General features: G+C 37.8%; 1 protein-coding gene across 1 annotated transcript in view; it reads right to left on the reverse strand.

Moving 5' to 3' along the window:
* Nucleotides 1-12882, reverse strand: part of LOC126263555 (breast cancer anti-estrogen resistance protein 3 homolog) — a 1210178-nt gene that overhangs the window by 14905 nt on the left and 1182391 nt on the right. The window contains exons 15-16 of the mRNA XM_049960647.1: nt 7912-8080; nt 551-743 (exon numbers count right to left, since the gene is read on the reverse strand). Coding sequence (XP_049816604.1) covers nt 551-743; nt 7912-8080 — 362 coding nt within the window. The remainder of the gene's footprint in view (nt 1-550; nt 744-7911; nt 8081-12882) is intronic.

Below are 12882 nucleotides of genomic sequence, written 5' to 3' on the forward strand. Positions count from 1 at the left end.
TCTCCCTTAAAACCCACATCCTTTCGTCTTTCCCTCTCCTTCCCTCTTTCCTGATGAGGCAACAGTTTGTTGCGAAAGCTTGAATTTTGTGTGTATGTTTGTGTTTGTTTGTGTGTCTATCGACGTGCCAGCACTTTCGTTTGGTAAGTCACATCATCTTTGTTTTATATATTTTTTCCCACGTGGAATGTTTCCTTCTATATATATATATATATATATATATATATATATATATATATATATATATATATATATATATATATATATATATAGGCAGAGTACTGCTAGTACTGAGAGCTCAAGTTTGATTGTAGAATGAAATGCACAGTAGTTGCTACATTGTATTGTCACTGAGAATAACCAACACAACTGCTCATAGCACCTGGTGAAGACAACTATAGCAGCTACCAAAATCTGGTGCAAACTGAATGCAGTAATCACATGACATGCATATAAAGGTGTGTTATTCATTCCATGAATCAAAATCTCAAGGTAGGTAGTAATTTCATCTATTTCCGATTATGGATGGGTGGAAACAAAAGACACTTACCTAGAATATCTTCAAGTGTGCGATCCTGCAGCAAAAGAAATGGTAACAAATGTGGAATTGTTGTGTTTGGTGCCTGTGGATTTGTGCACTCGTTCATGCTTTTCAGTGTGGGTCGTAACTTTGCTTCAAAGTTGAAAGCACTATCAGTAAATTTCTGTCGCAGAACATGCCACGTTGAGGACAGCCTCTGAATCTGGAAAACAAAACGGTGATTATTACATACATTTTTATTTAACTATAGTAGTGAGGAAATTTTTATTATCAATTGTTTACCACATTACATGAAAAAGCAAAAGATATGTATTTGACACCCAATTTTGGTCACAATCCTCTAATTCAGCTGAAGAAATTACAAAATTTGCATTCTATATTAGGCAGCAAATTACATGAAATATGATATTTTGCTTCAGATGAAAACATTATCTGTGAATAGGTGTGTGTCATGGGGGCAGTGCCAAAAGATCTTAGTGGGCACTTGAAAATCATTGGCACTTGTAGAATAACCATCTATCAACTACAAAACAGCACTTTATTGGGATCTGCACAAATTACTCATTGATACATCACACAATTCAGATGATTTTGCTCCTTTTATATGGAGGTACTCTCTGTGACTAAATAAAAGGTCTTCAATTGTCTGCCAAACATATTTTATTTCACCTCTTTGAGAAGTGCTTTTAGCAATGCATTTGTATGACCCTTTTAAACTTTGTTCTAGGAAGAACAGTTCCATTGCAACACAAATGTGAAGAAAGGATCACAAAATGTAACCACAGATTTATCTCTAAGAAATAACAGCAGTCATAGTAAATGATAATATTAATACAAGCTCCAGCCACATTAATATCACCATTGTCTGGGTTCAGTGTCAGCATGCAATAACCACTCACAGAGGGCAGGTAACAGCACTAGCAGTGGAAGGTATATAAAGCGTGTTGGTAGGATGTAGATGATAGTTCAGTTGCTGTAATGTGGAAAGGGAGTGATTCATCTGATGTCCAGATGGGCATGATCATTTACTTTTGGGCAAATGGTGGAAGCATTTCAGAAATGGCTACATCTGAAAACCGTTCACATGCCATTGTGGTTCATGTGTACCATGCATGGCCAAATGGCACTATCCAAAACTGGCGCTAAGGCAACTGTGGTGATCCATCGACCATGTACAACAGGCAAGAGAGATGGTTGCAGAGATGTGTATGGGCAAATAGACATGCAGCTGTTGAGCAACCAACTACCAAGATGAACCAAGGGGCTACCAAAAGTGTCTCCTCAATGACCATTCAGCAAACACTGCTGTGTATTGGCCTCCGCAGTGGGTGATGCCTGTTTCATGTACACATGCTGAATGTTGTTCATTGGCAGTGAAGACTGGAATGTGCATGCCAGTATTGCAACTCAATATCCACTGAATGGCAACAAGTGTCCTTTCCAGCTGAATCATGTTATATGCTCCATCACACAGATGGCTCATCAGAGTGTTATGGTCTGGGGAATGTTTTTGTGGCATTTCCCGAGTGATCTCGTCATTCTGGAAGGCACAATTGATTAACACAAGTAGGTATCCATCCCTGGGACCCATTTCCACCCTTACACATTGTTTGTTTTTCCTCGACACGATGGCATCTACCAGCAGGATAATGCAGTGTGTCACAGAACTTGCAGTGTACATTCTTGGTTCAAAGAGCACCAGGATGAGTTTACCATACTCTCATGGTCACTAAACTCCCTGGATTTAGACCCAATCAAGAATCTGTGGGACCACCTCTGTCAGCTGTTTTTGCCACAGATCCTCAACTGAGAAAGCTAGTGCAGCTGGCCACGGCAATGGATTTGGCAAGGCTCCACATCCCTGTTGGTGCCCTCCAGCCTCTCACTGACACTCTTCCTACACATATTGCTGCAGTCTGCACTGCAAAAGGTGGTTATTCAGCCCTTTGACAGGGGGTCAGATTAATGTGACTGGATAGCATACTATGATGTTAATATGAATTACATTACACAGTCTGAAATTAGCTACAAGAGCTCCTGTGATGTACAGTATGAAGAGCTGAACTCCAGAAAGTTCGTCCTTTCGTTAAAGTTTCACCATATTTCCCATCAGACATATAATAATAATAATAATAATAATAATAATAATAATAATGTCAATAGCTCAAGTTATCAAAATGCAATTTATTCTTCTTTGTGCTGAAGTAAGGCTAATTGGCACATAACCTTATATGCAGTATGACATCATTTGATTTTAGTTTACTTCTCCTCCTGTACAAATTACTGAATGTGCGTATGCTATTATACGTAAGAGGGAAATTGTTTAGTTTTTACCATTGTGGAACAGTTAAGAAATATTTGGGCCCTGCATGTAAGGAGTTAATTCAACAAATTTTTGCATTTGACTGTTGATATGGGTTTACTCCAGTCATAGTCAGGTGTTGACAAATAAAATAGTGGTCCAGGTATATGGTGTTTATGAATATGATGTCATTCAATAAATATTATTTGAGTGGGCGGCAGGTATAGTAGGGCACTCTCAGTTTTCAATAGATTAAAAGTGACAATGTTTCCAAAGTATAACAGGAAGGAAATGGTGCAGCACAGACAGTCTATGCACACATAATGAGGAAAAAAACCTTCAGTGGTATAGCCACAAAATAAAAGCTCAAACAAAAAGTTATTAACACATTTAAGATAAAAAGTGAAATGAAAAGTTATTGGTGTGTGTGTGTGTGTGTGTGTGTGTGTGTGTGTGTGTGTGTGTTTGCATGCACACACATGTGCATGCATGCATGTGTGTTTTCTAATGAAATAACCAAAAGGGATGGAACGGAAAATGGTATGGAACATGGACTCATCTCAAAAGGAGGACTGGTGAAAATATTTGTTTCAGAAAATAAATTTCTGATGGAGAAAGTTGGAAAATTAGAAACTGAAATCCAAATAAAAGAAAAACCAGTGGCAATCTTGAAGCAAGGCTGAACTCTGGAAGTGCTTCTTCTAAAAGTGTATATCAAAAAAAGAAAACAAGTGCACATGCAAAGAACATCTTGAACACTTGTAAAACTAAGAAAATCTGATTAAAAACTAGATTTATAATGAGCTTTGGTATACAGTAAACCTAAAATATCGAAATATTGCTAGTCGGTAGATGTACCCAAGCCATCAAGCGAAAACAAAGTGAAGAACGAAAAAAGTTGTGTGTTCAGTGACAGTTACAGTAATATAACTGCAGTAGAGTTGATGGAAAAATACAGTTTAAACTTAATTTATTGAAATTAAAGGTCTGAAAAATAATTATCTTTGTCATGCTGCTTGTTGGTTTGAATGGTGTTTATAGGGACAAGACTTACAAACCAATCACAGAAATGAAAAAATGCTTATACCACATCATTCATACAAATGTGCCTTTTCTGAACATTCGACTTAGCCAGATTTAACATCCCTATCGTGTTGCAAATTCTGTACTACATAAAAGTATATTACAGAAATACGTACAAATCTGCCATCAGCAAAGACATCATATGTTCAAGGACTCCATTTAAATACATTATGAAAGGAGCTAATGGCTGATAACATATTTATATGTGTAGATGAAATGAGTTGTAAACAAAAGTTGAAAGCCCAGCACAAATTACAAAGTAATTTAAGCTGAAAAGAATAGTGATGAAGGGAACAGAATAACTGAAGCCTCTAAAAATCATCTTAGCATTCAGCCAAAGGATAATTTTCAACTAGTTTAAACCAAAAGGATAAGAGCACTTAAAACCTACAAAAATCAGTTTCTGCATCAGGCATTTGTAATTACTAACTGGTTTTTCCTGATAAGAGCTGAGGTGAAAGAACCAGTACAACTGAAAACTCGACAAATAAAAACAGCAATGGTCAGTAGCCACACACAAGGACAACACCAAGAATTTTTTGTGGCAAGCACTTGATTAGAAATGCCTTCAGAAACAATGTCAGCTGCAACACTAAGGAAATCATCCTTTGTTATATTGCATCATTATGTCAAGTCTTGGAAAAACAAGATTACAATGTTGGAAGTACCTCTATGAAGTGGTTCCCTCTCATCCTGGGATCTAAGTGACCTGCCATTCCTCTTTGACCTCCCACAATCAGTACCTCTCATATATCCTAGGAAGGAATTGACAGCTGCAGAAGTGTTGCGTACTTTTTATATGTGTCTACCACCACTGTAGGTAAAGACTGACCAGGTATACTATCCCACAATTTTTTAATTTTCTCTACTGAGTTTTTCTTTTTATTCAAACAATGATTTGTTACTCAACACTGAGAAATAAGAGTATCTGTCAGTTAACAGACTTGACAAGTGGCTATTGGTACTGTAAAACAATTATTTTCACTCTCACAATGTCATCAAAATTTCTCAATCAGTGTTACCAGAACAGGAAAGCAGCATCTGCTGCAGCAGGTAACAGTATCTGACATAGCAGTAGCTAGAGTTATTGGAAGATGTAGTATATCTGACACATGGATTACTAACCCCATCCCACTGACAATGTTTGGGTTGGCAGCCCATATTACAAAGTTCAACTAAGTATGTTAGGGTTGTTGGAAGATCATCATCCATTGCAAGAAAGTACAAAATTCATTTTATGGTTGGTGCAGTGCAAGGCATTTATGTAACATGTGAGACTTCTCTCACAGGAAAGTTTTTACAGCACGGAGGAAGATAACACAGCAATCATAAATTCATCACATAACAACAAGCTCTACAGAAGTAACTGAATAATAATTTTTCCTGTTATCATAAGTTCATTATGAATTTATTGCAGTTCCTGCACTTAATCATTTTATATTGGCCTTTTTCTAATAACTCTCATGCATCCACTTAGAAGGAGGTAAAAAGTTAATCAATTGTCTATGATATGATTGTGTTAAATCAGTTGATCAAAAACCAAAGATAACCACTAAATGAGAATAACATGTGATATCTTCTGTTCTGTTCTTCTTTGCTCACTCACTTGGTTCAATAGATGTGATTGGTGTATCATATTGTTATGGTGTTTTGTATAGAGAAATAAACTGCAATGTTTCAACTGTATTAGTAACATACTGTTTTTAAGGTGGGTAGTTTTCTCATAAGTGGTGGCTCTACAATAACAGTGAATAACGAGAAGCACAAGTGTGACTCCATGACGCTGGTCATCATGGAAGCCATTTCACTGGAACAGTTAGTAAGCAGACTTAATGGCATGACCATCAATCATCACCCTCAAATGCTTCTGACTGACAAATATTCACTGGATACGCCATGTTTAGTACGGCCCATGAACGTTTCATCAATTGGCTGCACTGTGTCACTTGTGACACATAGGAAAGTTGTGATTTTGCTATATATGCCACAACAGCCAGACCTATGGTTCCAAATGTTGAACTTCAGTTTACCATTTATGACATGTATGGCGACAATATACTGTTTCCATTTACCATTAGTGCATTGGACACTCAAAGTTTATTATTGTTGTTGGATATTATTATTCATTCCAACCCGATATGTAAAGGACACTGTACTTTGAGGTGTACACAAATTCCAGGGACTTACACATACAACAGATTTTAAATAGTCAGGTTATTGATGACACACTGTCATTAAATCTGACACTGTAGCTCCTGCTGCTGAATCTGTTTACGAAGAACCCCTCAAACTCCCATCAGCATTCTTTCTACAATAGCAAGGATGTCCTCCATGTGATCCGTTGTTTCTTCTTCAACAAGTAAAGCTCTGTATCTCTAAATCTCACCTATCACCAGCATCCCAAAACACAGACACAAATGTTTTCATAGCTAAAGATCTACGCATGTCATGTTTTGTTATGTGTGAATGTGATCAAGAAACTTTGACAAACTGTGCCTTCAACCTGGTGCATAGAAAGTAATTCCTCAAAATTTTTATGTGAAAACTCTTAAACCTTTTTACAGAAGGAAATGTTAATAGCATTTTATACCTTTATTCTTCATGTCTACATGTTTGCAGCATTCTTCCACTACAGGGCTCTGAATTGTAGCATGTAACATGGTGGTGTATAACTTAAGTATGTCAGTGCATGAGAAACAACATGCTGTAGTCAAGTACTGAATTCAAGGAGTTTGCTGACACATGATGCATGCCCCCCTTCAGCGTGGCAGTGCTGGACCACACATGTGAGCTATGGCATCTGCAGCAATCTGATGCCTTGAGTTCATTGTCATTGATCACCCTACATACAGTCCCAACGTGCCCCATCCAATTTTCATTTGTTTCCAAAACTTAAAAAATACCTTTGATGACATCACTTTGATAGTGATGAAGTGGTGTAAGCAGAGGTGAGTTTGTGGCTCCATCAACATAGTCTAAGATTCTGAAGTGATGGTATCAACAAACTGGTCTCTTGTTGGAAGAAATGTGTTTATTGCCAGGGTGGTTATGTTGAGAAATAAATATGCAGACATGAAGAACAAAGAGGTCGAAAGTTAATAACACTTCTTTTATTTAAAAAGCTGCAAGAGTTATCACCCAAAAATTCAAAGGCATTACTTTTCAACGTGCCCCAATAAGTGGTAAGCCCACAATTGTCTCTCTGGAATTGTGTAACCCTGCCTACCTGCTGCTGGGAGATGTTACTACAGATCAACATTACAACTGTCATTTGATGCCTACACAGGACGACACAAGCGAGTCCAAGGTTTTGCCTTCACCTGAACAGACTTCATCACATTCAGACACTTCACTAATATTACTAGAACACATTCCAATTTGTAGGGCTGATTGAGTGGAATGTACAAATACGGCTCTACTGTAGGGAGGGGAGAGGGACACAGTTAATGTAAAGCTAAAGACAATTGCTGAATGAGAATAGTGTCTGGTATCTTCTGTTCTATTGTTCTTTGCTTATTCACTTTGTTTTATTCCATGTGGTTCATGTATCATTGTTCTTGTGTTTTGCGTGCTTTTGCAAAGGCGCAAAAATAAATTGTGATATTTCACCTCTGTCAGTTACGTACTGTTTTTATTGTGTATAGTGTTCTCATGTGGTCATGTGAGATTGAAGACTCTCTCAGCTGGGCAAGGATAAGAAAGGAAATTGTGTATATTGTTTTGGAAGGAAATCTAGATGACCAGCTGCAGATTTGAATCCTGCTCCTCCCATAAGTCTTCACCACCAAACCATCTCATTTTATATTTTCATTTTGAGTTTTTCACACATCAGCAATGTTTTCTGTTTCCTAATTACAATTTAGCAGTTAGTAGGACAAAGCTTCTATAAATGGTACTTTCCTGTAGCAAATTGCAGTGTGCTAATGTCTGATTTCGCTGCAAAAGAAAACAAATATGATGCAATTGCTGTAGTGGATAATGTTACCTGTGGCATGCAGAGGCCCATCATCACTGCACAAAATCCATAGAGATTACCAAGTGCTGTTTTTGTCTCAACTGCTACCTCAATCCATTTATTTAATGATTCTGCTCGTTCTGCTTCTGTTGTGCAAGTTAAGATCGTGACTGCCACCAACAGTTTCAGACATTCAGTCCTGTAAAAATATATGACAAAAATTAGATCTATTGGCACAATAGGACTCACTATCAGCAGGTGCCAGTCATCCCTGAAATTTCACATTTAGTTAGGACATGCTACAATAAACATACGAAATGCCAGGTATGTGCAAGGCACTGCTTACAAGCGAAAAGTTACTGTTTTTATATGTATGTGCTACTGTGTGAACACACATATAATGCATAAAATACAGTTGCTGTGCCATGTACACATTCACTTTAATTTGGATGTAAAGTATTTAATCAATGAGACATTTAATGCTTGCATACAGATAATGCAATGAATTCTTACAAGTGCTGTAGGTGGGTTTATCTTCACTATAACTAATAAAATGACCTTTATTTTTTGACTGCAAAATGTTTCTTGTTTTCATTTGTATATGTAATACAAATGTAATGAATAATTTTATTCTATCAGATTGCACTCTGTTCCCTACGTTATTTGTCAAACTTGGAATAATCAGTTTTAATCCTTTGTTTTTTATATTATCATTCATTACAACTGTGACTTTGGAATGATGTAACAATTTTACTATGTCACAACTAAGAAAATGTACTTTACAACAAAAATTTCTCAATTTCTTCAAATGTGACTACTTTTCACCTAAAGAGGCATTACTAGTGGCTGCTCTAGTAGTACATACGACAGAAGACAAACATCCACTTACCATCCACAGAAACAGGAACAAATGGAGCAGAGCTGATAGGCACACAAATATAAAAACACTGTTAAATCTCTAGCATATGGAAATCATTAAAATTTCTTCATGCAGGTGAAGATGCAGATCAGGAAAAGTGAAGTACATGTGCAATGGTATTTATGGGGAAAAAAAGAGTTTTTTCAAATTCATAAATGAAGTAAAAGAAATGATCAAGAAGTTACAGCTTATAACTACAACAAATAATATAATACATCAAACAGCAAAAATATTAGTAGCCTTGTAGTATAGCTAAATCCATGAGCAAAATTTACTGTTGTCTTAATAAACTACAATCTAACAGAGAATCAACACACTGGCTTTGTGATTTCCAAACCTCAGCTCAGTTTGTTTTACATGTAAAACTGTTCACACTGCTCACTTGCAGACAGAAATGCTAGCTCCGTTAGTGTAATTTCCGCTCTTACTATTTTATACGGTAATTTATTGGGCTGAGACACTTATCCGCAATAGCTCATATTCTAGAATATAAACTCTACAGAGGCTATAAATACAAGTAAGTCATCATTTACCTCTTAAATGCAGAAGCCGACAATACTTATTTTATTTTGCATTGTCAGTTGCAAAACTCCCTGCACGATTCTTCAGGTCTTCTTTTAGGTAAATCTGAAGTAAAATGCTTCAATTCCTTGTAATACAGGCAATGTGCAAATTGTCAATTGAATACTCTTCAAATTATCCACACAAAAACATTTTAAGTCTCCTCAAAACAAATTATTTCCATTATCCTTGCACAGAACTTTAATTTCACTAGCAAATTTACTTAATAATAAATTTCACCAGTAAAAGAATTAGACATAAAGCCTTACATTATCGTTTGGAAACATGTTCAAACAGTTCTGTTTGGAAGGCTGGAAGCAGAATCACTACATTCATCAACTCATTAGTTTTGGCATGAATGCTGAAATATTTTTCTAAATTTTATGATTAATGTCCCTGGGTACACTTGCATTATGTTGTGGCTTTCTTCAAACTGATACTTAATTGATACGTCTTTCTTGTTTTAGGCAGCAGCTTGCAAGTTCCATTTGCAAAGATTTTTTTCTGGAAGACCAAATTGTGAGAAAGGTGGGGGAAGGGGGGCGGCTGCCCTTGAGAAGAAGTGAGTTTATGTAGCACAATTTTGGAATCAGCTGCTCACCAGCAGTGGATGAATATATAATATAGTACATAAAGACTTTCCATTTGCATGTGTTATCAATTTCAGTGAGTTTATATATTCTTCAAAGATGACACTATGTAGGAGTCAGTTGTAAAGACCAGGCAGTCTTTGTGATGGACACCATGTAAGAAATCACTTCTAACTCAAGATTGGCTCATTTTGTAAGCCTGGACGTAAGCCGGGGGTGAGACCAGCAACGTCTCTATTTGCACCATGAAGTATAATATAGGGAATATTCCTGTTTCTAGAGGCAGATATGGATTCTGTCCATAAATTATTGTTTATGAATCACACCCCCGGGGTTGTCATAAGGTTCAAAGTGAGCATTAGACAGCAACTTACTACAACTGGAGAAAGGAGGAGAATTGAAGATTAATGGATAGCAGAGGGACATGTAGGCAAAAAGATAAAGCGTAGTAGATATCCTTGGATAACATATGAGATATTGAATTTAGCTGATGAAAGGAGAAAATATAAAAATTCAGGAAATGAATTAGGCAAAAGGGAATACAGACACATAAAGCGTGAGACTAACAGAAAGGACCAAAAGGTAAAACAGGAATGGCTGGAGGACAAGTACAAATATGTAGATGTAGGCATGACTACGGGAAAGATAGGTGCCATGTTGGGAGAAAAAGGAAGTGTCTTATGAACATTTAAGAGCTGAAATGGCAAGCCAGCACTAAGCAAAGAAGACAGGAGGGGGGGGGGGGGGGGGCTGGAAGGTGGATGGAATTTACAGAAGGACTATACTAGAGTTAGATAAAAAAAAAAGAAGTAAACAAATAAAAAATTTTTAAGTGTCATGTAATATTTTGTGTAATGTAATATCTTGTATAGACACCTTTTATTAACCTAACACGTTCCACATCATTACGAAGTGTCGTATTCATGATCTATGTAGCAAGTACTAATCCACATTGTTTTCAGGGACTGCACAATGCATATGGTGCTAAAGCACTGCCATAGGATGGGTGAAAGTGTTTCAGGATGGCATGGATCACTCAAGATCACCCTGGTTCTCCTCACTCACAGAATGTGCACCATGAGCCAGCTGGTGCTGAAGTGATGGTTATCATTGCTTATGGGTTAATCCTACACCATGTCGTACCACAGTGGTCACTGAACTGTACTAGTGTCATTTCTTGTGATGACATCATCTTTCTCCTGCACTGAGAAGAAAGCGATGGCACCTTCTGGCACTGCATACGATCATCCTTCATGACAACACACGATTCCACATTGTGAACCTCGTACAGGAGCCCCTGCCTATTTTGGGTGGAAGATACTGGAACGTCACCATATTCACCCGATATGAGTCCACGCGGTTACAACCTGTTCACCAACTTGAAAGAAACATTATATAATGCAAATGGGAAGTAGATGAAGATGAGATGGGAAAAAAGGTACTGCAAGAAGAATTTAACAGAGCACTGAAAGACCTACATCGAAACAATGCCTCTGGGTAGCTGACATTCCCCCAGGATTATTGAGAGCCTTGTAAGGTCATGCCATAAAACAAACTATTCCTCTTGGTACACAAGATATATATGATGGGCAAAATAAGTTCCGACTTCAATAAGAATATATTTGATTCTGATTCTCAATAAATAAGGCACTGATGTGTGAATATTTTGCATTATCAGTTTCATTAGGTCATGGTTGTGAAATATTGACACATTATTTATAAAAGAATTGAAAGACTGGTAATATTGGCCTCAGGAAATATCATTAATTCCAGACAAATGCAGGAATGTAGGGATTTTGGAAGATAGACAGAAGAAAGGCAAACTTATGTTTATAGCAGTTGTACATTTAAAGATAGGTTTTGACCATGGCGACTGAAATACACTCTTTTAAAATATAATAGCAGCAGGGATGGAATATAAGGAGTGAATAATTATCTACACTACTGGCCATTTAAATAGCTACACCATGAAGATGACATGCTGCAGACGCGAAATTTAACCGACAGCAAGAAGATGCTGTGATACGTAAATGATTAGCTTTTCAGAGCATTCACACAAGGTTGGTGCTGGTGGCAACAGCCACAACATGCTGACATGAGGAAAGTTACCAACCGATTTCTCATACACAAACAGCAGTTGACCGGTGTTGCCTGGTTAAATGTTGTTGTGAAGCCTCGTGTAAGGAGGAGAAATGCGTACCATCATGTTTCCGACTTTGATAAAGGTCAGATTGTAGCCTATCACGATTACGGTTAATCATATCGCGACATTGCTGCTCGCGTTGGTCGAGATCCAATGACTGTTAGCAGAACGGATTGTGCAGCCACGTCTCGATCCCTGAGTCAACAGATGGGGACGTTTGCAAGACAACAACCATATGCACAAACAGTTTGATGATGTTTGCAGCAGCATGGACTATCAGCTTGGAGACCATGGCTGTGGTTACCCTTGATGTTGCATCACAGACAGGAGCGCCTGCCACAGTGTACTCAATGACGAACCTGGGTGCACGAATGGCAAAACATCATTTTTTCGGATGAATCCAGGTTCTGTTTACAGCATCATGATGGTCGCATCCGTGTTTGGCGACATCGCGGTGAACACACATTGGAAGTGTGTATTCGTCATCACCATACTGGCGTGGCATATTACCCAGTGTGATGGTATGGGGTGCCATTGGTTACACGTCTCTGTCACCTCTTGTTTGCATTGACGGCACTTTGAACAGTGGACATTACATTTCAGATGTGTTACAACCCGTGGCTCTACCCTTCATTCAGCCCCTGCGAAACCCTACATTTCTGCAGGATAATGTACGACCGCAAGTTGCAGGTCCTGTACGAGCCTTTCTGGATACAGAAAATATTCGACTGCTGCCCTGGTCAGCACATTCTCCAGATCTCTCACCAAGCAAAAATGTCTGGTCACTG

The sequence above is a fragment of the Schistocerca nitens genome, chromosome 6 (genome assembly GCF_023898315.1).
Source record: "Schistocerca nitens isolate TAMUIC-IGC-003100 chromosome 6, iqSchNite1.1, whole genome shotgun sequence".
Classification (NCBI taxonomy): Eukaryota; Metazoa; Arthropoda; class Insecta; order Orthoptera; family Acrididae; genus Schistocerca; species Schistocerca nitens.